Below are 27587 nucleotides of genomic sequence, written 5' to 3' on the forward strand. Positions count from 1 at the left end.
TGAATACTGATGTTTATGCTCTTGTTGTTATTTGTCTCATGTTTTTTTCCTCAGATTGTCACAGTTTAACAACTTAAAAATCACGATAATTCTATATCTTAAGTAATAAAAAAAATACCTCTGGGAATATTTATCATGGAAACTTGACATTATTGACAAACTGCATGTCCTGTAAGCCCTCTGTAGTATAGGTGTGTGGTAGGTGGGTGAAATCTTATTCTCTGGTCTGAGTTATAATACAGACGCTAGCTCTCTCCTCACGCCAACACACACCTACACTCCCTCTTTCCATTGACTCTACCCCCTGTGACCGGCCCCCCACGCACAGAGCCAATAGCTGCGTACCGTGCAGGCGAGCCTTCATGAGCCGACCCACTCATTTCTCTGCTTTTAATATACATACACAACTTCGTTCATGTTACGTTAAAGCGAACAACCGGTCCTCAGGAGGGCGGGAGGGATAGTGTGTGTTTAGTGTGTGTGTGTGTGTGTGTGTGTGTGTGTGTGTGTGTGTGTGTGTGTGTGTGTGTGTGTGTCAAAGTGAGAGACACACAGGGAGAGAGAGAGAGTGGGGTTATACAGTTATGCAAAGACCGTGTCGTGGGGTTGTGTTGCCTTTACGCGCTGTTACGCACTGACAGCTACTTTCAGTAGAGGAACCTTCCAACGCACAGCAGCGGGATTTCGGATTCCTCACATTTATAGGTGAGTGTGTGAATGGTGTGGAGAGATTGAAGAGTGGAGTTAAACGCAGTGGAGAAAAATGGGACTTCTGGGGGTACAATCCTCAGCGTGTGCATTCCTCCGGTGTCATGACATGTCATGACTGCAGTAATATTACATTTCTGTATCACAAACAATTCTGGGACTTGTCTGCTTTTTGGCGTCTGCTTAGACTTTATGTGACAACTTTGAGTTTGGCCCACAAATCCAAACATTACTTCTGCGCAGCGGAGATGGGAGCGCATCACCGTTTTAGGGTTACTATCGGGCAGGTGACTCGGGTTTTAGGTCTTGGGCAGGCCGAGGTGGTCCCAAACTTTTTTTTCTCCCTACGAGGAAGCGCTGTCCACACATATATATATATATTCACTTACTATAAGCCCTCCACTGCAATTACATATATATATATATATATATATATATATATAAGTGGATTGATCGTTCCATGACTGCACTCAGACGTTTAACGAAGAGATTTTGAAGTATCTATAATGACAATATTATAATAATGCCCCAAAATAACGATCCAACTAAACAGTTTTTTTCCCTGAGAAAACATGGACAGCTGGATGTGTCCTGGAGTTCACTTCAATCTGTTTCTCTTCAGTTTTCCAGAAGAGGGCGCACAGTATTTTTATTTATTTATTTATTTTGTCATTTCTTAATGTGCTAATGCAATCCCCCTGTAACCTTTTATGGTTAATAATTTATTATGGTGTTTAATCACTATAAGCCCTCCGCTGTATTTATGGCCATTTGATAACATGGCGCATTTTAAATTACTGCAGTTGTGCTGTATTCTCTGTGGGCTGTTAGATTAATTAACATACGCACGACATCCTGCATTAATTATACGTCTACAAGTTATGGACCAATACAGTCATTTCGTCACTCGGAATAAGTAGATATAAAGGTGACAGAGCGTAAAAAGTAGACCCATGTGGCTCTAATGTTGGAACCTTTAACTCCACACGGTCAGCCTGAAAACTTAACTAGCAGCTGCAGAGTCTACACACACACACACACACACACACACACACACACACACACACACACACACACACGGTCGTTAAATTTCACTTCCTTCACATGTGGTTGACTTTCCTTTCAAAGAGTAATCAGGTGCAGAGACAGCAGGTAGTGAAAAGGGACCAAATGGTTAAAAAAAAAAAAGTCAGTGGTTCTAGTGGTTGTATATTATATATAAAAGGAGCTTGAGTGACTGTCTAGTAAAACATTAACCTCCCAGTTTAAGTCTGACAGTGTTACTGTGCTGTCATGCATCTTTGGAACTTAAGACTGTGGCATTCAGTAATAACACAACTGTACTCAAGTATGTTAACATTTTAATTCTCATTTTTATTCAGAATCAATTATTTCACTTTAAAATTAAAACCATTAATTTCCCTTCTCATAATTAATGATTAACTATTGCTTTTTGTTTTTGTTTTTTTGGCAGGGAAAAGACTGACATTTTCATTGACATTTAGCTTGAATTTAGGAGCAGACCAGAGTCAGCTGCTTTCATCCGCACAGGAATGGTGGATCACTTGCCGCTTGGTGAGGAGACCTTCCTGTATTATACCGGCTCCCCGGGGTCTGACTACAGCTGCTTTTGTCACCACGCCAATGCTGGCGTGTTGTCAGGCGTAATGGTAACGGATGCGTGCATCTACCACCACCACCAACCCTACCAAGGGGTGACGATCTCATCCTCGCCTGGCCTCTCTGAGGATGACCTCAGTGAGTCTTCCAGCCCTTGCTCCTCACTCTGCTCCAGCCCTGAGTCCTCATCCCCGACCTCCTGTCACACTTTTGGCTCCAGTTACGAACGTAGAAGCAATGGGAGCATTGGGAGCACTGGGAGCTGTAGCTCCTCATCAGGAGAGGGTCAGGACAGCCTGCTGGACCTCCTGCTCTCCCAGACCTCAATTAGCACTTCGTTAAGCTTGACCACCAGCAGCAGCAGCTCTTTCTCTTCCTCTCTATGCCTCTCCTCCCCACCCTTCTCTTCCTCCTCTCCTCTCACTGCCCCCCTTTTACCCATGGGGCTGGCCTGGGAGTCCAAGAGGGAGCAGCGGCTGAGTATTCTGCAGCAGCAGCAAGCCAAAGAGGACTGTCACGAGTTCCCTGTCTTCCTAGACGAGCTGCAGGATCCGGAGGCACTGCTATTTCAGCCCACTCTGGAGGAGATTGAGGAGTTCCTGGAGGAGAACATGGTGGTGGCAATGGAGAAGGACGAGGAGGGGAGTGATGAGGCGATGTCCCCAACATCAGAAGACAGTGAGGCGGAAAGTTTAAGGACATTAGAAGGAGAACTTGTGTCACAGAACTCAGATCAGACTGTTCCTGTTGCTCATTCTCCTCTCTCCACCTGCACCGAGACCAAACATTCGCCATGTGCATCTGACATGGACAGCTCACCATCAACACTGGATGCTAGTTGTATAAGTAGTTCTTGTTCTGCTAGCAGTCGAGTAGATGTGATTAAGCAGGAGGACTGTGGATCACCGCCTGCCTTGTCAGAAGGTACCGGCGTAACTTCCAGCGTGCCTGTCATCCTACAAATCCAGCCCATACAGATCAAACAAGAACCAAACCCCAGTGCCATCTCAGATGCTGTAACCCAGCAAACCCAAACCCAGAAAACCCCATCCCAGGCAACCCAGGCCCCTGATATCAAAATTGCCCAGCTTGTGGTCAACATCCAGGGGCAGACCTTTGCCTTGGTGCCTCAGCTGCTTTCCCCAGCAAACCTTTGTAGTGCAAGTAAAATGGGAAGCAATGCTTCATCCAAATTTGTCCGGATTGCGCCAGTGCCCATTGCCGCTAAACCCACTGGGCTCATGGAAGGTGGGTTGGGTGGTAGTTCAGCCACAGGGGTTCTCACTGGAGGTCAGAGGTACCAGAAGAATGCAGTAGCAGACCTGATTAAAATGCACAAGTGCTCCTTTCCCGGCTGTAATAAAATGTACACCAAGAGCAGCCACCTTAAAGCCCATCTGAGGAGACACACGGGAGAGAAGCCCTTTGCCTGCACATGGCCCGGCTGTGGATGGAGGTGAGCACAATCAAGTGTCTCTATATCAGGCCATTGAATTCAAATAAGTAATAATGAGTCAAATGATTGATCAGTCATTATCTGGAGAGATTAACATAGAATAGACCTGTATTTGACGATTGTCCCTCCAGACCTAAACATCAACAACACCGTACTTGAGTGCTAGGTTAGTGCAGTTACTTTATATTTATACACCTTCACTATGAACTGGTATCTATATTTATCTGCGTGAGAGAAGTTACAGAGTGCGATCTGGGTTATCAACTTCCACAACACAGAGATAGATTTTGGCACAAACATCTGTTTTTTTATTGTGGGTTAGTAAGGGGCTAAAAGACAGGGGACGTTTTCACCCTTTGTACAGAAACAGACAAATTGGTTCTGCATATTTCACTTCATTTACATAGTGTTTTTGATGGTTGTTTAAAAGCTGAGATACAGTTTTATAGGGGAAGAAATGCTTGTCAATTACACAGTAAGAACATCTCCTGTAGGAAGGTTTATTTGAATTGACTTCATGGATGCAAGCTATAGGCCTCAGTGTTTGTTGTGTTCAAGTCTATTCAAAATGGTTAGAGTTCATTCTCTCCTGCAGGTGGGCGTTGTGCCTCATTATCTGTGTGTTTTTGTACCATGGTGGAGTTCTAGATTAGATAGAGAGCCTTTTGAAGTTGCATTTAGACTTTGTCCCCTGTTAGTTATTCCACTTGTCTGCTCACTGTCTGAAACCACTACATACAAACATTCATGCAGCCAAAATACAGTTGATCAAAACTTGCACTATCCAGAGTTTTCTCTTCAGACGAGCTGTCACTGCACCCACACCTAAGATTTATTTTCATTCCATGATACGTTTTTAAAAACTCTTTGCTCACTAACTAATCACTAAGTAATGAAATCCTCACTAAACCTCTTCTTTCCAAAGTGCAAATGCCAACTTTTGACCTTTTGGTCACCGGATCCAACTTCTTGAAATACACACCCAAGAGCATGTATAAAGTCTTGAGTGTGTGTGTGTGGGGTTTTTTCACTTAGAGCGGCCATGTTAAGTTTGGGCACACACTGTGGTTAAGGTTTCATTGTACTCAGGACTTGAATGTAAAGGAGTAAATCTTGGTGGTGTTCAGTGATGTTAACACTCACCATTAGTTTGCCACACACCATCAGGACAACCCAAAGATTTTTAAATATTTTCTTTAATGTCAAGTTAGCCTGCAAAAAAAGGTTAAAAAAGTAAAAAAAAAAAAACGTAAAGAAAAGTGTTTTGACCGCACTCGTCTTCACTGTGAGTTTGTTTCCACCTGTTTGCAGTCTTTATGCTCACCTAAGCTAGCTGACTCTGTTATAACTTAACAGATGTGGGTGCCATCAATCCTCTTATCTGACTCACAGCAATAAGGATATAAGCAATAAGGCTGAGGGTTTTCCTTACTCAAAAACTCTGTCATGCCAAATAACAGAAAATTAGAAAAAGGTCTTTAAAAATAAATAAATAAATAAATAAGTAATCAATTATTTAACCACATAATAATAATAATAACATAATAACATAATCATCCTATCATGTGATGACGCAGAAAGTTGACGTGACATGAAGGTAAATAAGTCGCTTCTCAGATCAGGGAACATCAAAGACCAAATAAGACTAATCATCATTATCAGGGAACTGCAATGCGAAGCATCTACAGTATTCCAGTTTGTGAGGATTTAGCAGTGTTATTAATGCAGCACTATTCTGATAAACACATGCTAATTGTTCAACACAAGGAATGTCTCAGTCACAGGACATGTGTGATGGAAAGTGATGATTTATTGCTTCATCTACTGACTGTCTAATTCAGCTCTCATATATTCACCACATCTTTGTATGAGTCATCACACTGTGCTAAGTATTCCATAGATCACCTAAGAACTAGGAATGACCTCAATGTATTTTACTATATGTCTAATAATTTTTGGTAAATTTTAGACCTGTGGGTGTTCTTTCAGCGAATTAGTGTTTTCCTTTGAAGTCCAAAATAAGTATGGAACTTTTGTTTGATATTTGTGATGGTGAGGACCATGCAATGACCTTAAAACACTATAATCTCAGTTCTCAAAACTACTCTTCAATCTTTACATAACAGCAGCAATACTCTGTATATACAGTTGTCCTCCCCTCACTCTTGGCAATCAAGGTGATCTGGGGACTGGAATGTGAGGCTGGACTTTTTATAACTAAGTCAAAGTATGCTTCATCATTTACTAGAGTGGTTTTCTGTGAAACTTTCATTTGTTTGTCATTCTCTCTGCCTGTCATATATGATTGTGCATCCAGTTTTGTACATCTGATCTGATGACAAAGTCACATATAAGTACATGGCAACACATGCAGGCAGCATGCACACAAAAACACACGAATGTGCAATATTCTCAGCTCAGACCTGCATGGAGATATCCATTGAACAGTTAAGCATGCAGCCAAGCAGTTTACTGTAAAAAAACTGTCATTATGTGTTTACATGGCATCTCTCATCTGGGCTATGGCTCATTGTATTCGTCACCTCAAACGTTTATTGTATGTATGTTGTATGTTGTTCTAAAGTATGAATACAACGTGTGGGGTGGCAAAACTGCTGGAAGTTGTTATAGTTGTAGGTTTTGAAAATGTAAGATGAGGGAGAACTTAGCTGTCCAACAATAATGATGCGTTATTGATCCTTCTGCATTCCTATTTTCTGAGCTCTCTGTGGAGGAGTTGGAGTCTGCCTCTGTCTGCAGAGCTTGGGAGGATCTGGTGTAGTTAAAAAAAAAAAAAAAAAGTGGGGTGTCTGGTTTATGAAAGAACTAATCAAATGCATTTATATGGCTTGGAGTTTACAATGGCAGTGGCATGCTCCTGCCACTTGTTATTGCTGTCATGCATAGTTGTTATTTCTCTTTGAATGCACACAGCTGGGATTGAGCCATTTTTAACACAGAGATAGAAGACCCAAAGAGCTTGGACAGGAAAAACAAAAACAAACATCTTACTGTTAATTTTCAGATGTATCACCTTCCAGGCTGTTTCACTGTGCTCTGTTGGTTACAGAGCTAAATGGCGGGACAAACTTGAACCAAGTATAAGCCCTAAATGCATGTTCTGTTGAAAAATCCACCCTCACATAGAATGTTACAGTTGGGCCAAGTTTGAGTCAGAAGAATATCTGTACATTTACACATTACTATCGTGCCCAGCTTGAAACTGATACAATGCAACTTTAGGGTGTAATTACCTTAAGCAATACATAAACCGTCACATGAAGACATTGTTGAGGTTTCTAATTTTGATTATAATCAAGACAGGCCTCTCGATGACGTAGATGATAAAACCTGATAATCCTCTTAAGTAATGTAAAAAACAATAGAACAAACATGTCAATGATCTCAGGCTTTTTTCACCTTCAGTAGAGAGTATGTGTTGATCTTAAAGCTGCACCAAGTACGTCAAAGGTCTCATGATGTATAAAAAGAGATGCACATGTCCCGCTATAGGTCTGTTCTCTATATACATAAAATGACATGACCAAAGTCCACAGAGAATTCAGAAAGAGAGCCTTAAAACTCTCAAGTCCAGACCATCAGACCTGTTGCAGAATGATAAGAATCATGGGAACAGGAAGTGGTTTGCAGAAACACCTAGAGAAAGCACAAGGAGGAGAAAAAAGGACTGGAGATGTGGTCCATGATTGTGTACAGAGGAGAAGCTTGATGCATCATGGGAAAGCCCTCAGCAATCTCACTAAGGGTTAGGTCAGACAAGTCTGAGCTAGCCCCTTCCATAGGTTTAATGAAAAGGGCAAGCTTTTAGTCTCCTTGTAGACACGGAGAGGTTAATTTTTGTCTGTTCAGATTGTACATCGTTGTTTTTAGGCTCTGTGTTTCTCTGAACTGTAGCTGGGTCCTTCTTGTTTTTTTGTGATTTGCATCTCATATATTTAAGGCCTGCAGTCATCTGAATTTAGGTATTCCTGTTGTGTCAAATTGTTGTGCAGTTGTGAAGGGAGTTTTCTTCAGCATGCGAACGATTTTTTACTTATCTACAACACCTGGGGCCTTATTTATAAAACTGCGCATAGGATCGTTACTAAAAGTGTATGTACGCCCAAAAGCCATGGGTCAGGGTTTGCTTAGGGGTGCGCACATTCCCCCGTCAAGTCTGCTTTTTATAGATCACAACCTTTGCGTGGAAAGTGACGAACGCCAGTCTTGAGCCCCGTTTTGTGTGTACGCCGTGTTTATAAATGAGGCCCCTGAGGTCATTTGGCATTTTACAGTTTTCCTTTTGAGTAAGTACCCTACTGCTGGTGTTTTTTCTCATCAGAGTATTGAAAGAAATGTGAACCAAGGTAATGTTAGCATTGAATTCACAGCCAGTGGGGACAGTCTGACATGTTATATTTGTGCTCACTGTGGTACAAAGTGGCTCACATAGTAACAGCAACAAATCAGAAACCTAACCCAAAAAACAAAACAAAAAACAGGCCAAATTAGTCGTGTTAAAGTTCAATGAACAACTAAAGGAGTTGATTGAACACATGGAGTCAGATAAAGTTGAAATCCGAATGTAATGACGATCGGAATCAGAACAGGTCCACCTCTGATGAACTAACTAACTCACCACCTAACTAATATCTGAGTGAGCGTTCAGGGCGGAAATGCAGGTTAGACCTGGTGTAATCCATGTTTGGGATGGAAATGGTTTGACATAACCTGTGAGTGAAGTCTTTACATCTCTGTGAGTTATCACTGCAATGCCTTCAGCCTGCTGCTGCTGCTGCTGGAAACAAGTCTGTTTTATAGGTTAATCTGATTTCAACAGCTTAAATGCAACACAAAAGATTGATATACACATGCACTACATCCATAGACCAGGGCAGAGCAGGCCAGGAATAGACCGGCCTGGGATTTGCAGTGCTCATGTGTTGAACTAAATATGGAAGAGAAGACACAGAGCAAAACATGTTTAGTGTCACACCTCTCAGATTACTCTCATATAAAAATCCAGACTGTGATTTGTCTTATTAGGCATCTTGAAGCAGAAGTGCATTCTTTGTTTTTGTATAGGAGGCAAACAAATTAGAGCTGCAGTTTAGTTTACAGAGAGAAAGAAAACTGTTGAATTTGAAATTGTGAAATTTCATTGTTACACCTCAAATGGTTGATGAATGGCGTAATCACTGCTGATAAGAAAGCTAATTGCTCAAACTTTTCCAACAGGTTCTCGCGGTCCGACGAGCTGTCCCGCCACCGCCGCTCCCACTCAGGAGTGAAACCATATCAGTGCATCGTGTGCGAGAAGAAATTTGCCCGCAGTGATCACCTGTCGAAACACCTCAAAGTTCACCGCTTTCCACGAAGCAGCAGGACAGGACGCTCTGCAAACTGACCCCCCTGACCTAGTCTGACAAACTGACGCTAAGCAGGAGATGGGGCGGTGGGTGGGAAAGACAGAAAAAGAGGAAGATGATGGTGGAGGTTCAAACACCCTTTAAAGGTCTGTGCAGGACCCTTTATGCTCGTGTGTGTTTATGTTCAAATATGTACGCGTGACGTACATTCATACGTACTGTGATAATTTATTGGGTGGAGAGGAAAAGACTGTAAAAACTAAACTAAAACAGAAAACTGTTACTTGACCTAAACACCCTTACAGGTGGAATAAGCTTATTGTATATTACATCAGTTATTTGTCCCACTCAAATCTTTTAACTAATCTAATTTGAAGAAAGATTTTCTGTTCAGAGTATTTTTACACTCTGAGGTGCGTGTTAGTGCTAATGTTTGTGTCAAAAGCCTTATATCAATAGAGGCTGTAACTCTAGGGGGTGCGCTTCTATTTTAACCCCAACTTTCTTTTCCCTTCCTGGAATCAAAAGTTGTTTTTAAGTAATATATAAAAAAAAGAAACAAACAAACAAACTAAAAAACAAAAAAACAAATAAAAGAAAAAAAGATAAAAACATCCAGCCTGAATTTAATGGAGCTGACTTTAAATTTAATTAGGAAACATTGGTATTTCATTCTCTCTCAGCAGACGACAGAGTAAATGATGCATCAACATTCCTTCACCTTCTAATTGGTCCGTTTGTTGCCTCTGGGTCTCGCTTTAGGAGGGTTAGAGTCTGGTTTCTACCCAAAGTGAATATTTTGTGTCATTGATTCATCACTTGTGCCTTTTTGTCTCAAGACTTCATCAGATTTGTTATTTTTATGGCTTTTTTGAATCAATATCCGATGATTATGGGTAAAAGTTGAAAAGAAGTGTTTTCAAAATGAAGAGCAATCAAATGTTTGGTTTCTAGTTCTGTGCTGTTGTGATGCTGTATCATGTATTATGTTATGACACTTTATTTACTTCATGTCACTGCTCTCAAAACAACAATCATTGACTCAAAAGTCACCCAATTTCTTGCCTTTTATGTTTCTTTTTCTCCTTTTTTCTCTCATATAATAATTTCTATGCAAATTAATTTCAACATTTTGAATATGTTTAACTGGAATGGTTGATGAGACCTGAAAATTCCTCCCACACCAGGAAAGTAATAAGCTTAAGCTGGACTCAGTGATATTTCATGAACAGAAGTCACATGTCTCATTTTACAGGGTTATAGTGAATGAAACTATAGTGTTACACAAGTACAAGCAGAGAAGAGTGTGAGCAGATAAGCTCACTTGGTCGGACCAGACCAATGTAGGCTGCGACAGCAAAATACCCCAGTATGCTCAGCTCATTAAGGCTTTATTATTATTATTATTATTATTATTATTATTATTATTATTATTATTATTATTATTATTATTATTATTATTATTATTAATCATAATAATCATAATAATCATAATAGTCATAATAATACACGTTCCATTTGGCTTCAAAAGTTATATAGAATCACTTTACATATGGAATAGTTTGTATCTGTCTTAGAGTGGTCAAAGTTAGCTCCCACATAAACTACAACTCTGCATGATAATTTATCAAATGAGTAATCAAATAACATTATTTGCATACAAATTCTGTAGTAATGCATTAAAAATTCACTGTCATAAATTTTGTTTTTTATTTCTTTTAATTTCTTTAGTTTTGACTTCAGCTTATTAGGAAATTGAAAGAGTCCAGGAAACCTTTTGTTACCTTTGTCTCGTACTGTAAGGGAACAGTGACAGTTTTGCTTTTCGTTTTACATTTATATGAATACAGTAGATTAGTAGCTGAATTAAACCAAACAAGTGAAAGAGGCTGTTGAACAGAGTTTAGAGATGGATGTCCTATGACATATCTTTTGAACGTGTAGTATAAAGCAGCTGACGCTGTATGGAGGAAGCATATCAACTCTTTCAGGTATTCCTTCCATTATACCAGAAGAAACACTTTCCTGAATGGTCCTCCTTACCTGATCCCATGAATGTATGTAAATACTTTTATTGCATCTGAAAGGAAAACATATTCTTCTAGCGATTTGTGAGATTGTGAAAGTTTTTTTAAAAGAAAAATGTAAAGAAAATGTAAATACCATTATAATTCAAATATATAATGAAAAAATTAAAGCAGCTTTTCATTTGTCAGGCATTTACATGACACATTATTAGAAAGGGCTCATGAAATGTTTCATGGTACGTCAGTGAATTAGCCTGTCTGTGTGTATGTATCTGTGTGTGTGTATTCAAATGTGTTTCTCCATTTGCACACACAACAGGTAACCCATTTAGCAGCACAGCATGTTGTAATAAGAAACATGTGCCAAATCATTTTAAAATGTGCTCTGTAAATACACTGCTCAAAAAAAGCTACTAAATTGTTATATATTTTGCTCTTGTTCTACTACGTAAAACACATTTACAATAAAAATGATGAAACTATTTCAGTTTTGGTTTATTATTTATTATAACTATTACTATAAAAAGACCATCAAAAATTCTGATCTTTTATTACCCAAAGAGGAATTTGTACAAATCAAGTCAGATTCAAGATCAGTTTTAATGATTAATTTAGATTCAGTGTGTTATGTCAGGGTTTCAATTTTCTGTCTGGGATTGAGTTTCTATGTTGGCCACTTCCTGTTTTATTTTGATCGTTTTGTCTCCCTTGTACTGTCTCTATCCTTACTTCCTCCCTTTGTCCCTTTCCCCCTGTAGTGATTACTCAAATGTGTATCACCTGTTTCTTGTTGTCTCCCTGCCCTCATGTGTATTTAAGCTGTGCTTCCCTTTCCTCTGATGCCAGTTTGGCTTGTCTCTTGTGAGTAGTGTCCCAGCAATTTAGTCTCTAGTTTCCTGATGTACGACCTCCATTCTTAGTTTACCGGTTCCTGAGTATTGCCTGCTCATTTTGTACTTTGGCCTCAAGCTCTTGTTTACCGTGTAATGAAATTGGACTACATTAAAGACCCAGAGACTGCCCATCCCTATGAACTGCCTCTATATTGTTATTGTGTCCTGTCTGTGAGTCCTTGACATGTTAATCACAAATTCAGATACAAAAGTCATTGAATGGCCATTTATGCTACTTTTCCATTCAAAAGTAAACAACCACTAAAATTCATTTTTTAATGCATTGAACAGTATATAGCTACCTGAAGTGTCACAGGATTTAGACAGTTTAAGCTATTGCTCATTCAAGGCTGAAGCCTAATTCATCTTGATTTAACCTCCAGTTACCCCTCTTGACATTCAAGGAAAAAAATTTATTAATCAGGATGATTTCATCAGGCCTGGAGCACTCAAGACAAACATTAGTTTATCTAGCACATTTTTGTTGCCTTTATTTAAAATGATGTGATGGTGTGTTTCCCTTCACTCATGTTTTACTCGTGTTAATAAGCAGTCTTCTTTTTGTTTATATCTTACTTTACACACAAGACAAGACTATGTGATGTGGTGCATGTCTTTGCATCCTTGAGACGAGAGAGGAGGCATTCTGGAAAGTTCTCCTTCTGATGCAACCTCATTTCAAAATAAACCAGGCTTGCGAAACTGCTGTAGAGTGAGCCTGGCAGTGGAAAAGCCTGAACCAGACCAAAATGTAAATGTATTAATCTGAGCAAGGGAGTGTTTAGTTCAAACATTCAAAATGTGATATTAGCTTTGAAGTCTCTATTTCTTTCATGTACAACAGACGGCTTGCTGTTACAAATATAATGCCAAAACACCTTGGTACAGTCAGCATTTACATTCACTGTAGATTAACCATTGTAAATATAGTCCTATCAGAAATGCACTGGTTTAGGAGATTTATTTGTCAAAACAGCTATCAGGTAGTGGTTAGCGCTGTCGCCCCTCAATAAGAAGATCACAGCCTGGGGCTTTTCTGTGTGAAGTTTGCATCCCTGAGTTTCCTCCTGGTACTCCAGTTTCCGCCCACTGCCAAAAGACATGCATGTCTGGTTAACTGGTGACTCTAAATTGTCTGTAGGTCTCAATGAGACTGTCAGCGAGTGCCTGGTGGTTGGGCACGCCACAGAGCAAAAGCAACTTTGTACTTTCTTCACCCATTTCTTCACATGCGGGGATAACCGATGGGTCGGGTGTGCTGCCAGTTGGGTGGCAGTGAAGGCGGGCGGCTGGCTCTGGGGATATGGACTATCACCTTGCTGGGGGGGGGCAGAGCTTGTGCAGGAGGTGGAGCGCTACCAGTTGGATCTGGTGGGGCTTACTTCTACACACAGCCTGGGTTCTGGATCCCTACTCCTGGAGAGGGGTTGGACTCTGTTTTTCTCTGGAGTTGCTCATGGGGTGAGGCGCCGGGCGGGTGTGGGGATACTCACAAGCCCCTAGCTGCACACCATTACATTGGAGTTTTACCTGGTGGACGAAAGGGTCACCTCCCTACGCCTCAGGTTCGTGGGGGGGGGGGGGGGGGGGACTCTGACTGTTGTCTGTGTGTATGCACCAAACAGCAGTTCAGGGTATTTAGCCTTCTTAGAGACATTGAATCAGGTCCTGTATGGGGCTCCGGTAGGGGACTCCATTGTACTATTGGGGGACTTCAACGCGCATGTAGGCAATGATGCAGACACCTGGAGTCGACATGATTGGGAGGAACGGCTTTCCTGATCTGAACCCGAGCGGTGGTTTGTTGTTGGGCTTCTGTGCTAGCCATGGACTGTCCATAACAAACACCATGTTCAAGCATAAGGATGCTCGTAAATGTACTTGATACCCTAGGCCTAGCACCCTAGGCCAAAGGGCAATGATTGATTTTGTGATCGTGTCATCTGATCTGAGGCCCCATGTGTTGGACACTCGGGTGAAGAAAGGGGCAGAGCTGTCAACTGATCACCAACTGGTGATCAGGTGGCGGGGAAAGACTCAGGGCAGACCTGGCAAACCCAAAATTGTAGTGTGGATGAACTGGGAACATCTGGAGGAGGCCTCTGTCCAACAGACCTTCAACTCCCACCTCCGGCAGAGCTTTTCTAGCATCCCTGTGGAGATTGGGGACATTGAACCTGGATGGTCGATGTTCAAAACTTCTATTGCCGAAGCTGCCGTGGGGAGGTTTTAGGTCCCTCAAGGGGCGGTAACCCTCGGACAATGTGGTGGACACTGGTGGTCAGGGAAGCCGTCCGACTGAAGAAGGAGGCCTTCCACGATATGTTAGCCCAGGGGACTCCTGAGGTGGTTGCAAGGTACTGACAGGCCCGAAGGGCTGCAGCCTCAGCGGTAAGGGAGGCAAAGCAGCGGGTATGGGAGGAGTTTGTAGAACGTATGGTGAAGTACTTTTGGGAGGCACCAAGGTTTTTCTGAAAAACGGTTCGGCATCTCAGAAGGGGAAAGCGGGGGAACATCCAAGCCATCTATGGCAAGGATAGTTCACTGTTGAACTTCGACTGAGGAGGTAGTCGGAAGGTGGAAAGAGTGCTTTAAGGAACTCCTGAATCCAACTTGCACATCCTCTGGGGTGGAGGCAGAGCTGGAAGATGATGGAGGATCAGTGTCAATCTCCCGGGAGGAGGTCACTGATGGTAGTTGGTAGTTGGTAGTTGAACAACTCCACAGTGGCAAAGCCCTGGGGATTGATGTGATCCATCCGGAAATGTTGAAGGCTCTGGTTGTTGAGGGGCTGTTGTGGTTGACACACCTTTTCAATATTGCGTGGAAGTCTGGAACAGTACCAAAGGAGTTGGAGACCGGGGTGGTGGTTCCCTTGTTTTAAAAGGGGGACCAGAGGATGTGTGCCAATTACCGGGGCATGACATTACTCAGCCTCCCTGGGAAAGTCTACTCCAAGGTGCTGGAAAGGAGGGTCCGGCGATTGTCAAACCTCAGATTGATGAGGAGCAATGCGGATTCCGCCCTGGTCGTGGAACAATGGACCAGATCTTTACTCTTGCACGTATCCTGGAGGGGGCCTCGGAGTATGCCTATGCAGTCTACATGTGTTTTGTGGATTTGGAGAAGGTGTATGACCCAATTCCCCTGGATATGTTGTGGGAGGTGCTGCAGGAGTATGGGGTGAGGGGGTTTGGGGAAGGAAGTTTGGGGTCATCGGCTAGAGCTGCTACCTCCGTGACCCGGCCCCAGATCAGCGTATGAAGATGATGATGGTCTGAATGAGAGCATGAGTGGTTGTTTGTCTCTGTCTTTCTCTTTGTGTGTTGGACCTGTGATGGACTGGCGACAGGGCAGGGAACGTTAGCTGGGATTGGCTCCAACACCCCGCGAGCTGGAAACAGAAAAAAGATGGAAGAAAGAAGATGGATGGATGGATGGAAACAGCGATCAGTGTCCCTGCATGGTACCAAAGCACTCTGACTAGAGAAGGTAATAAAGGCTTTTTATGGTGGTGAACCAGCTGATGTGGTTGGATGCTTAGGCTTCACTGTGCAGAGTGATGCATGTGCAGAGTTTGTTGTCATATTAACCCAGTGAGTGTGAAAAGTTTCTCTGTGCTCAACTGAAGTTCCGTAAGGGGCTAAAACGTTGGCTTATGAAAGGGCAGCTGTTGTGGAAATGGGAAATGTTTTTAAGGTGATTTGATGAAACTTGTGGACATGATTTTATTTTATTTATTTATTTTTTTTTTTTGTGGGGAAGGCCAGAGACAATTTTCTCAAAAGAGAGAGTCCATTACCTGCTGGCATGAGCAACTAGCCAATCAGCAAACAAAGCAAATCCAAATAGTCGCATTTATAACTAGCTGCAAAGCTAAATGTTAATTTTTGTTTATGGATTAACATAAATAACATAAAATACAGTAACACTGCAACTTTTGAACCTCATCCAGCTTGCATGGAAGTAAGTAATTACATGATCACAAAATGAGCACCACAATGGTAACAGTGGTGTTGAATAGATATATATTATACATTATGGTTTATTCATCACATACACAGTACAACAGAGTTTCAAAACAGAACACTCACATATTCTGGCTTTTGTTTTCTTTTATTTTTAAATCAATATGACAACTTGAGTCGTGTTAAAATAGCATCAGATAGCTACAGCAGCAACTAATGCCAGCTACTTGATCAGCACAGGTGCTGGAAATGGATAGACGGATGGACAGAAACAAAGCATTGTAACACATGAAATGCATAACAACTTAAAATCAGAGCAAAGACATCATAAAGGAAACAGAGCAAACAGACAGTATGTGCCAAAAAGAGAGGCACATGCAGAAGAAAATTATGATAGCAAATGTCAAAACAACGGATAGAAAAATATTTGTCCTCCATCCCTTTGTATTCATTGTTGTAACAAATATGCTCCTGTTTAATTCGTGCTATTTCAAAATATGCATCTTAAATCAAACTAATGTATCCACCTGTCAGTGACACTAATGCAGTTTGCTCAAAGGCCCAAATATGAAAAAGATATAAAAAGATATAAAAATATAAAAACCTCACAGAGAACTCAGTTCTCCTCAAATCTGAGAACTATCACAACAAATAGTCCACGTCTGTAGCAGCAGTACAGGCACAGAGGATCTGTTGAGTTTTTGGAAAAGCCGAGGGGAGCATTTCAACAAGATGTAATAACATGTTTGGAAACATATAGCTTTCCGACTGAAAGCATCTTCCATGTGGCTGTATCCTCTCACTCTTGCACAGCAGCTATTTCAGCAAAAGCTTTGCAGACAAACAGAGAGTCCAATTCAGTGAATGTTGTTCTGTATTTTCCCACTTTGATATAACTTGGACAAAAAAAGTGGTGTCTCTAATCAACGTCGCACATCTTAAATGCAACCATAAAGTACATATATAACATGAAGGGAGTAGATGAAATGATTGTGTCCCTTGGGCCACTGAGCTGAGCCTGTTTGGACTGGATAATTTCTATTATCAATTGCAGGATCACCCATTCTTCATGGCTGGGGACGCTATCCTGTTTGTTGAGCCATTTGAGCTATGTTAGCAAATATCGCAACTATATGTGAATTTATTAATTAATTTCCTACCGCTCATCTAATTCTGGGTCACAGGGCCAGAGCCAATCCCATCCCACATTGGGCGAGGTTGCCAGCCCATCACAGGGCCAACACACAGTGACAGACAGAGATCAACAACCACCCACACTTATACATACAGGCAATTTAGAGTCACCAATCAACCTAAACATGTACATTTTTGGAATCCAGAGCACCAGAAGGGAAACCATGGAAGCCCTGGGAAAACATGCAAACTCCACACAGAAAAGCCCCAAACCCTGAAATCGAACCCGCAACGTTCTTGTTGGGAGGCAACAGTGCCAACCACTATGCAACCGTGCTGTTTATTGGGATTAAGTGAGTTAAAATTCTTTTGGCTTTCATTTTAACTGGGGGAAATATATATATGCCATCCTCAGGTTAGCCAGTTAGCCAGTTGGCAAGAAATGGCAAGAAATGCTAAATTAGATTTTAGATGCTGTATTAACATTTTAACAGAACAAGCTAATTTTGTTTGAAAGAAAAAAAAGTGTTGCAAAGTTATATTTTAACAGGTGGAAATGCAAACTTATGTTGAAAGGTAAAGTTGGGTTCAAATTATTTTAATATTCAATGTCTTTGCAGCAGTCCTTTAAAATGAATCTATTCAAAGCTCACAGAGAAAGAGAAAGTAAAAAAAGGAAGAAATGTAGCATTTCCCTGGAGCTGCATAAGGAATATAAAGCTGGAAAACACTTGGTATGTCAATGTGAGATTGGTACCACCATGGCAATTTGTATGGAAATTATACCCCCGTTTTCTGCTCATCCTTGATCCAGACTCATTTTCTGCCCAGCACTTAGCTCCTCTGCCTCCTTCTCAACATGGGTAAAAATTGGCTCTGAATGTTTTCTGCCTTCAAGTGTGTTTGCTGAGTCACTGTGTTAAGCAGAGAAGTGGTGAGGAGGAGCTGTGTATTTCTACACAGTGTCTATTGTGGATATAGATCATGTATTTATGGGCCAGCGACAAGTCCTCAGAGGCCATTCTGGATGCAACTGGAGGACTTAATTCACACATCTGGACCTGAACTACAATCTATGAATGCTTGTTTCAGGTTCAGCATTGAGGCCTCTCTGTTCATAGGGGCTGGCTTTTCTAAAAGAGCAGGTTACTTATATTACTGTGAAAAAAATAACCAAGAACAAACTTCAACACTGGTTGTTGGAAACACTGTACTGAGTGTGTATAGAGATGCCCCCAGCAGAAGGGAGGAGTTAAAGAGTACTAAAATATTTTTACGCCGTACAATCAAGTTTATTTAATTTAACTCGGAAAGAGATGAAATTTTCACAGATATTACACATAGTTTGTTGGGGGGATTGACATTTATTGGCTGATTTAATTATTTAGAGCCAAACAGTTACAAAGGAGCAATGTTCAGACAGATAGATTATTACTCTGATGAACAGAGACCCAAAATAGATCTTTTCATTCTTTTGAATAAAATCCCTGTGTGTTTAAACTTTAAGGTTTGAACAATTATTTTACAAACCTATAAGGCAAAAGAACAAATAACAAAAACAAAAACAAAAACTAAACTAAACAAAACAAAGAGTAACAACCAAAATCTTTTAATAGCTAAAAGTGCAAAACAGCTGTGTCTTCATGTGTTCAGGGAAGCAGGAGAAACAGATACTGTACACAAATCTGAAGGTCAGACGCAAGTTACCTTGCAGCAAACTACAACAGCCCATGTGTTGATTTTATATGGGATCAGATGATAACTGTTATGTAACCACTCACAGCTCTCAGCCAAATGCAGTGTGTGTCTGTGAGTGTGCATGTGTTTCAGTGCATACTTGTGTATGTATGTGAAAGAGAGAGAGAAGTAAAGTAGAATGTTAATGAAAGCACAAAAAGAACACATGTAAAAAATATGTTGCAACATCAGTTCAAATCAAACTCTGTCAACAACATAGAGGCATCTATAGGAGGGGAGGGAACTTATTCAGTGAGCAAGCAGAGGGGCTGCCAAGGGGAAAAGGGGCCCCAAAGTCCCCCACATTGGCACATTTGGAAACAACATCTATAAACTCCCTTCAACCTCCCATAAAGACACTATAGAGTGCACTGCTGCGGCCCCAACCCCCACAGTGGACCCCTGATGACGTGTTCAATTGTTAGTGTCTATGGATTGTGTTCAAGGAACATATGTAAATTGCAGTGTCAACCGAGTTGAGGAGGATAGATGGGAGGTTGCACAATGGGTTCCTTTGCTTGTGGTCCCCCAGTGTATAGGACCACTCTCAGTACTGAGGACATTTAGGATGGTCTTCACAAATTTGAAGAGCTATTGACGGTTGAGATCTTATTTCAGGCCAAGTCATGATGACGGTTTAGGTCTGGATTTGGGATTCTGTTCATTTCGTGCATCATCAGCACTGTGATCAGCATGCAGGCAACATAACGGGTAAATTTCCAAAACCTGCCTTTAGTGTCAACTCATTTTATTTTCATTATTTTTTTAATCATGGTGAAGTACTCAGTTTGGGTTTGTGCTTTTTGATGATGTAGAACATGAAATCCACTGCAGCTGTTGAGTCTGGCATGGATTGTCTTGACACTTCATCTCAGTTTCTGTCAAGTTGTCTCATTATTTCTCCTCAGCCTCGTTCTCACCTCTTCGCAATATGCTTGAGTCCATATTTAAAGCCATGCACCTTTTAACATAATCAAAGAAAATTAATTTTTTATCTCCATCCATTGATTTAAATTCAAACAAACAGCAGCACACACCAACTCTACACTGATTTGCATACATTGTAATACGCCACTGAGCCCAGTGTGGAGCCCTGAATGTCAGGCACACAAAGAGGATGGGTAAGGGGACAGGGGCAGATAAAGTCTGCTGATGACAAAGTCAATGTGTTTGTGAAAGGGAGAGAGAGAGAATGTGTGCTGGTCAAAGTGATGGACCACCAAAAATGTATCAGTGTATGGGGCAGAATCATAGAAAAAAACAAAGAGCCAGTTATGTCTGTCCGGTCTCCATGTAGTCAAAATGTAACAAGCTCTCAAGTTTAAATAGCTGCTTTCCATAAGGAGAGGTTTTTCTCCCACCTTGTCTGTGATTTCTTATTTTACTCTGATATGGCCTAAAACAATAAAAGCATCAAGTCTATATTATATGCTTGGCCCCTTTTTAACCTGATTCATGACAAATTTAGAAAAAAAATATCAGAAAAAAGTATTTTAGATATAGTGGTGGATATCAGGTACACAGTGTTCTTTTCATTTGCTTGGCTTGGCAGTCCAATAATGGTCCGGAGGAAGGTGATACACACACACATACACACACACCGACCCAGTGCATTTTATTACTGCAACAGTAATAAAATGCAAAAGGCAAAACAAGATATTTTTTTCCACACACATGGGTGCAAGATGGAGAAGCCCTCACATAAAGTCACACAGACATGAAGAAAAAGATACACTTATCATCTTGCACACCTATACAAGGCATACATATGAACAGTAAGTGGTAAGTGTACACACATGTATACACACACTCAGATGGAGAAGTAAGGAATTCTCCCATATGGTAACAATGGGAATGTGACCAGGCTGGTGAGAGCCAAGCTCATGACAGCAGGAGGGGATGGTGTCTACTCCAGAAATCTGGCTGCTTGTGTGCTTCTGAGAGCATGTCTTACATAATTCCCACAGGACACTACGCAATGGGTGGACACAAAGAACCTTCCTGAGGATGGAACCGCTATAGCTGGCAGGGATCTCGCTTTCATGACTGACTTTGGTTCTCATGAGGAACAGCTTACATGTGTCCAGCATGTGTGTACTATTCATATTTACAAAGATCATTCTAACACGATGCTTAAAAATGTGAAGGGATGTGCATGAAACTGTCACTAAGACCTGGTACAACTGAGTGCCATGAATCATCATCTTTGGGTCCAGTAGAATTAGGGTCATATTAAGCTTGTCACGCCTTATCACAAATTATGTGCTTATTTATTTGTAAAATTAGTCTGGATCACACTGTGACACTTCATGCACTAAAGACACAGAGGCTGCCTGTGGGGAGAGTGTTGGAGAATTTCAGGAGCCACAGAACTGTTGGCTCTCAGCTCACTCGTTGAATTAAAAAAAAAAAAAATAAATAAGGTTTCCATTTAGATCAACTTCAATAAAAAGTAGCCTCCGGGGACTTCTACTGAAAGAAAAGTCTCCTGGTGTCGAGCCAGAGACTTTTCTTTCATTATGGAAACATAATGATTTGCTGTAGACCAGAGTTGAAAATAATTATCTGATCCGTTACCAAAACAAAAATGAAAATACCACAATGTAGTAAGTCCTCCATCCACAAGTACTGAATTACTGTCAGGGAATTGTTGTTAAAAAAACAATTCAATAGCAATTTTTGCTATTGATTCTCTGTTCTTTTAGTTTTAGCCTGCCTTTGCTGTTCAAGACAAAAGAGATGAACACAGTCAAGCATTATAGCCTAAATGCTATATAGATATATGATTGGTAACAATAACAAAAAATTGGAGATAATTATTGTCTGTAACTATATCAATTTATACAAATCAAATCAAATTTATTTGTTTAATACTTGAAAATGAGCAATACAATGTGCTTCCAAGGTTTGAGAAAGAAAGAGAGGAAAGAACACAAAGAAAAAAAACCCACGACATACGCAAGTACACACAACTGTGCTTGTAATGAAAAAAAAAGGCCTGTAATGAGTTTAATTAAGCAGTGGGATGGGATTTCTCTGCAGCCTGCAGCAAGGATATAATCAAAGCACTTTGAAAAATTCAACTGTGTGAAGTTCACAAAACACTACATGCTAAGCTTCCATGTTAACTTGTTCAGTGGGAGAGAAATTAAACAAATGAAGCCTGCAGTTCTAAGTAAGGTGTTTGTGCAAAAGGACTGAACTGTCAATTAAAGCATCCTGTCGACATGTCTCACACCTCCTCTGGCCTTTCCTTTTATTGTATTTATATCATTATATGGCGGGAGAGCATACGCTAAACGATAAACAAAGTTATTTCACTGCCTATTACATGATATCCAGTTACTGAAAGCAACAACATCTGTCACCACTATCTGTATTACTCTTTATATTTTCTTTCTGTTCTTCTTTCTGTGGACAATAACATGTGTTTTATATTTTAGGCACCAACCGGGGATAAAGGCAGAATGGAGAAGAGGAATCAATCATTTTTCTTCCTTCCTTCTTTTCTGATTTCTCTCCCTGTCTTTCTTTGCCAGTTTGTTCCACTCATTAAAATCACCTCTGGCTGTCAGGGAGTGGTTGGGCCGAAGGCCAGAGAGGCCGGGTGGGGTTAGGATTGGAGCGTGACCACCAGGCCCAGGCTGAAGCCCTTCAAAGCATTTCTTACTTGTGTTACCATACAGGAATCACTGGGGAGCATAAATGGCATAAACAGTGGATTTACTTTAAACTAGTGGAAGCTTCTGAAGGACTCTGGATTAGATATTTTATAGCCTCTCAGGTTTCTATCAATATCTTTTGGCCCTCATCCTTTAAAATGAAGACCCAGCAGATCTAGATTTCTTTGTTGTTGTATAAAGCCATAACATTTTCTGCCCAATCCCTTTTTGCTCATTGAAATCCTTCAGATAAAAACTCAGCAACTGTTGAGTGTCATGATCCAGCTCCAAAATGACAAGAAAATGTTGTTTTACTTTGTAATTATTTTTCTTATTTCCATTTATGTCCATCCCTTATGTATTAAAAATCAGCCTTACTCAGACTGACTCACATTCCTGCTTAACCATAGTTTCACATCCATGCTCACTATGCACTCTCCTGCTTCCTGTTTTGATTATATTGAAAGTAAAATGTTACCTTTCCTTTTGTTGGAACATTAGGAGGAAACAGTTCACAAGGACTGCATGAAGCAATCAAGAAGATGGGAATAAGGCCCAACTTCAAAAACCCACGAGATGTAGATGTATTTTGAAGTCTGTTTTGGTTTTTCATTTCCTTCTTTATTTTGAAGTCCTTCTCACACCCCTGTCTTTCTGTCAAGCTTACCACCAATGTGATCACTGTCCCTGCCCAAATGGACCTGTGTCTTGTTATTCTCTTACTCCTCCATGTATTTAGGCTGTGTTCCCCTTCACCTCTGTGCCTTCTTGTCCTTTGAGTCAGTGGTCTTTCCAATGTAGTCTAGTGTGTATTACTTATTTCCATCCTTTGTTTCTGCTGTTTGTCTCAAGTTTTTTTGGATCATGTTGCCTGGACTGACTACCTGGTTGAACCCTGATTTGATCTTTGGTTCAGCCATACACCTAAGTGATCTGCATCCTGTCCTCAGTGTTCTGGATTGTGTAATTTATCTTACAGTTAATGTGAAGGAGCTTAAAGAACTGTATGTCTTTCATGCATATAGGTTGGAGGTTTGGTTCCCAGCCTTGGATTGGTCCAAGTAGAATAACATGTACATAATAATGTGTAAGGAATATTCACTCTTAGTATGGACAATGTGAAATCTGTCTGATAAATATGATCCTGGAAACATACTGGTTAGTCCTGTTGCCTCACAACAAGAAGGTCGTGTGTCTGATTCCAGGGCCTTTCTCTGTATGTTCTCCCAAGGCCTGGGTGTGTTTCCTCCGAGTACTCCGGTTTTTGATTGGCTGCAGCACCCCGTGACCCGGAAGTGGATAAATTTTTTGAAGATGAATGAATGAATGAATAATACTTTCAATATGTTTTTCATGATTAGAGAAAACAACAAAGAACAACGACAACAAAGAAATGTGAAAAATATTTATTTGCAGTTTTTGAGCATGGAGGTTCAAGTTTCATTTTATTATCGTTTAGATAATAAAATAGAAATTACAGTTGATTTAAATTTTGTTTCTCACGCGTTTATTGTCTGTTTTGAGTTACAAGTGAAGGCTGTGCAGGTGAAGGGTCAGACCAACAGGGTGTACTCAGGAACAGGTTTTATTAAACGAGCTTGTTCTTCACTAAGTGTAAGTCATTCCTGGTAGATGCCATGGAGATTCTCATGAACCGTACTCAGAGTCTAAGACCTTGTTAGTGAATATGACATGTCAAAAATTATTAATAGCCTCTCTTATGATACAGATAATGATAATGTTAAAAACAGAAACTTAATTTTAACTCAGTTCAGAGTTCACACATTTGTTTGCATACATTAAACAGGCAGGTTTTGCTCAGTAAACTTATTTTATTGTGTGTGGAATAAGAACCAATTAGAGTGATAGATGCATCTTGTCATAGATGCAGGATGATGGTAGAAATGGAGGCAAAAATTAATGAGTTAGAATCACTGCTCCGCACTTTAACTAGCCCAACTTATGCTAGTGTAGCTAGCCCCCCCCCCCCCCCGTAGCTGGTGTGGGCCGACCTAGACGAGCTCATATGGCAGCCGAGATAGTTTCATCCCCCCCAGTGGCTCCCGAGCAGCCGGGATCTAGTCAGGGCAGCTGGGTAACTGTCCGAGACAAGAGGCATAGTCGTAGGCAGCAGCCCCTGATTCACCACCGACCAGTTCACGTTTCCAACAGGTTCTCCACTCTCAGCGACACACCTGCTGAAAAGCCGACTCTAGTGATTGGTGATTCTATTCTCAGGAACATGAAGTTAGCAACACCGGCGGCCATAGTGAAGTGTATCCCGGGGGCCAGAGCAGGCGACATCCAGTCTTATCTGAAACTGCTGGCTTGGGGTAAACAAAAATATGCTAATATTGTTATTCACGTTGGCAGTAACGACACCCGACTTCGCCAGTCGGAAGTCACGAAAATGTATGTGGAATCGGTGTGTACTTTTGCTTTTAATCTTGTTCTAACATATGGCATTGAAATTGACAAGCGAACAATTCTTCCCCAAAACTCTCTCCTGACTGACCATTACTTTACGACATTTGAGTTTACTTTAATGGGCTCCACAGCATTGAGGAATAAATTCAGCTATATAGAATGTGTTTCTGAAGCTGCTGTGGCTAAATTTAAAGAAAACATTCGGTCATCATTCCCAACAATGCCATATAAATTCAAATGAGGATTTCTCCCATACGCAGGTTGATGACCCTGTGACTAGCACTACGTCCACACTGTGTTCGAATCTCAAAAAGAAATTATTCAATCTGAGGAGGCTGGCTCCCTGATATAATTCCAAAATCCGTGCCTTAAAGCAGACATCAAAGAAAATTAGAAAAAAATTGGCGTTCCAGTAAGTCAGAAGAGTCTCACAGAGCCTGGAAAGATAGCCTAAAAACATATAAAAAAAAAAAAAAAAGCTCTCCGCAGTGCTAGAAGTTCATATTGCTCAGCACTCATAGAAGAAAACAAGAACAACCCCAGGTTTCTCTTCAGCACTGTAGCCAGGCTGACAGAGAGCCATAGCTCAGTTGAACCCCTTAGCTCTAAGCAGTGATGATTTGATTAACTTTTTTACAGATAAAATTCTCATGATCAGAGAAAGAATTTATCAGCTCTTGCCTACGTTAGATAAAAATCCCCTACTGAATACAGCAACTCCTGAATCAGCTGCAACGCCTCTTCTAAATCTGGAATCATTCTCACCTCTGAATCTCTCAGAGCTAGCTTCTATAGTTTCATCATCCAGACCGTCAACCTGTGCCAACTAGCCTCTTTGAAGAGATCTTTTATTAAATTAAAATTCATTCTAGATTTGATTAATCTGACTTTATTTCTGGGTTATGTACCTCAGGCACTTAAGACCACAGTCATCAAACCCCAGCTTAAAAAGCCTAATCTTGATCCAGATGTTTTGGAAAACTATAGACCCATATCGAACCTTCCATTTATTTCTAAAATCACTGAGAAAGCTGTAGCAAAACAACTACACGAGCATCTGGATGGGAACAGTTTGTTTGAAGAGTTTCAGTCAGGATTTAGAGCCCATCATAGCACAGAAACAGCGCTGGTTAAAGTCTCCAATGACATTCTAATGGCTTCAGACAATGGATCAGCCTCCATACTTCTTCTAGATCTCAGTACTGCATTTGACACCATAGATCATAATATTTTACTACAGAGACTGGAACATGAAATTGGAATTAAAGGAACTGCACTAAGGTGGTTCAAATCCTACTTATCAGATTGACATCAGTTTGTTCATTTTAACTACAGCTCCTCCTCATGTACTGTAGTCAGTCATGGAGTCCCGCAGGGTTCGGTACTTGGACCAATCCTCTTTACGCTTTATCTGCTTCCTCTAGGCAATATTATCAGGAAACACAGCATCAAATTTCACTGTTATGCGGACAACACTCAGCTGTATTTCTATATGAAGCCAAATTAAGTTACACAGATACAAAGACTGCAGACATGTCTTGAAGACATAAAGATCAGCATCAACTTCCACTGCAATGCAGACGACACTCAGCTGTACCTATCAATGAAGTCAAATGAAGTCACTCAGATAGTCAGACTGCATGCATGTCTTGAAGACATAAAACTCTGGATGACTGGAAATGTTTTATTTCTCAACTCTGACAAAACAGAAGTTATTGTACTCGGCCCTAGCACCTCAGAAAATACTATCTAATCATGTCATCAGTCTGGATGGCATCACTTTGACTTCCAGCTCTACTCTAAGAAACCTTGGAGTAATTTTTGACCAGGACATGTCCTTTTCCCTCACAAAAGTAATTAGTCGGGCAGCTTTCTTCCACCTGAGAAACATGAGGAAAGGCCGAAACATCCTTACTCAGGATGATGCAGAAAAACTAGTCCATGCACTTGTAACTTCTAGGCTGGACTACTCTAACTCATTACTATCTGGATGTCCAAACTAATCTCTAAAAAGCCTTCAGTTGATTCTGAACGCTGCTGCATGAATGTTAACAGGAACTAGGAAAAGAGATCATATCTCTCCTGTGTTAGCTGCTCTTCATTGGCTGCCAGTAAAATATAGAGTAGAATTCAAAATCCTTCTTTTAACATATAAAGCTCTTAATGGCCAAGCTCCATCATATCTCAGAGAGCTCTTAGTTCCTTACTGTCCTAGTAGGCCACTCCGCTCTCTAGATGGAGGTTCACTTGTGGTTCCTAGAGACAGATGTTCAGTTATCAGGCTGCTCTTCTATGGAACCAACTTCCAGTATCGATCCGGGGGGCGGACTCTTTAGTAATTTTCAAGACCAGGCTTAAAACTTTCCTGCATGACAGAGCTTATATCAGAGTCTATGCTGCTATAGGCCTCGGCTACTGGGGGAAGGACTGAGCTTCTCTCTCTCTCTCTCTCTCGCTCTCTCTCTCACTCTCTCTGTCTGTCTCTCCCTCTCACCCTCTCTCCCCCTCCCTCTTTCTCTGTCTCTCCCTCTCACTCACTCTCCCTTTTTCCCCCCTTGCATGCCCTGATAAGAACCATCCTTCTTA

The 27587-nt window shown here is 40.9% G+C and overlaps 2 protein-coding genes across 2 annotated transcripts in view; both read left to right on the plus strand.

The window, feature by feature from the left end:
• Positions 1-444: 444 nt before the first annotated feature.
• LOC115046033 (Krueppel-like factor 15) lies at positions 445-11584 on the plus strand. Its single transcript, XM_029506114.1, has 3 exons — positions 445-705; positions 2183-3784; positions 9023-11584. The coding sequence occupies exons 2-3, from the start codon at positions 2262-2264 to the stop codon at positions 9189-9191; spliced, it is 1692 nt and encodes a 563-aa protein (XP_029361974.1). The 5' UTR covers positions 445-705; positions 2183-2261; the 3' UTR covers positions 9192-11584.
• Positions 11585-15112: 3528 nt separating this feature from the next.
• LOC115045710 (copine-9-like) overlaps positions 15113-27587 on the plus strand; it is a 50706-nt gene continuing 38231 nt past the window's right edge. Inside the window, exon 1 of the mRNA XM_029505506.1 lies at positions 15113-15256. Within this exon, the coding sequence (XP_029361366.1) occupies positions 15113-15256 (144 nt within the window). The remainder of the gene's footprint in view (positions 15257-27587) is intronic.

Source organism: Echeneis naucrates, chromosome 7, assembly GCF_900963305.1.
Source record: "Echeneis naucrates chromosome 7, fEcheNa1.1, whole genome shotgun sequence".
Lineage (NCBI taxonomy): Eukaryota > Metazoa > Chordata > Actinopteri > Carangiformes > Echeneidae > Echeneis > Echeneis naucrates.

Coding starts and splice junctions, on each gene's coding strand:
- LOC115046033 (XM_029506114.1), top strand. CDS start 2,262: ATGGTGGATCACTTGCCGCTTGGTGAGGAGACCTTCCTGTATTATACC. Junction 3,785..9,022: donor TGGCCCGGCTGTGGATGGAG/GTGAGCACAATC, acceptor CTTTTCCAACAG/GTTCTCGCGGTCCGACGAGC.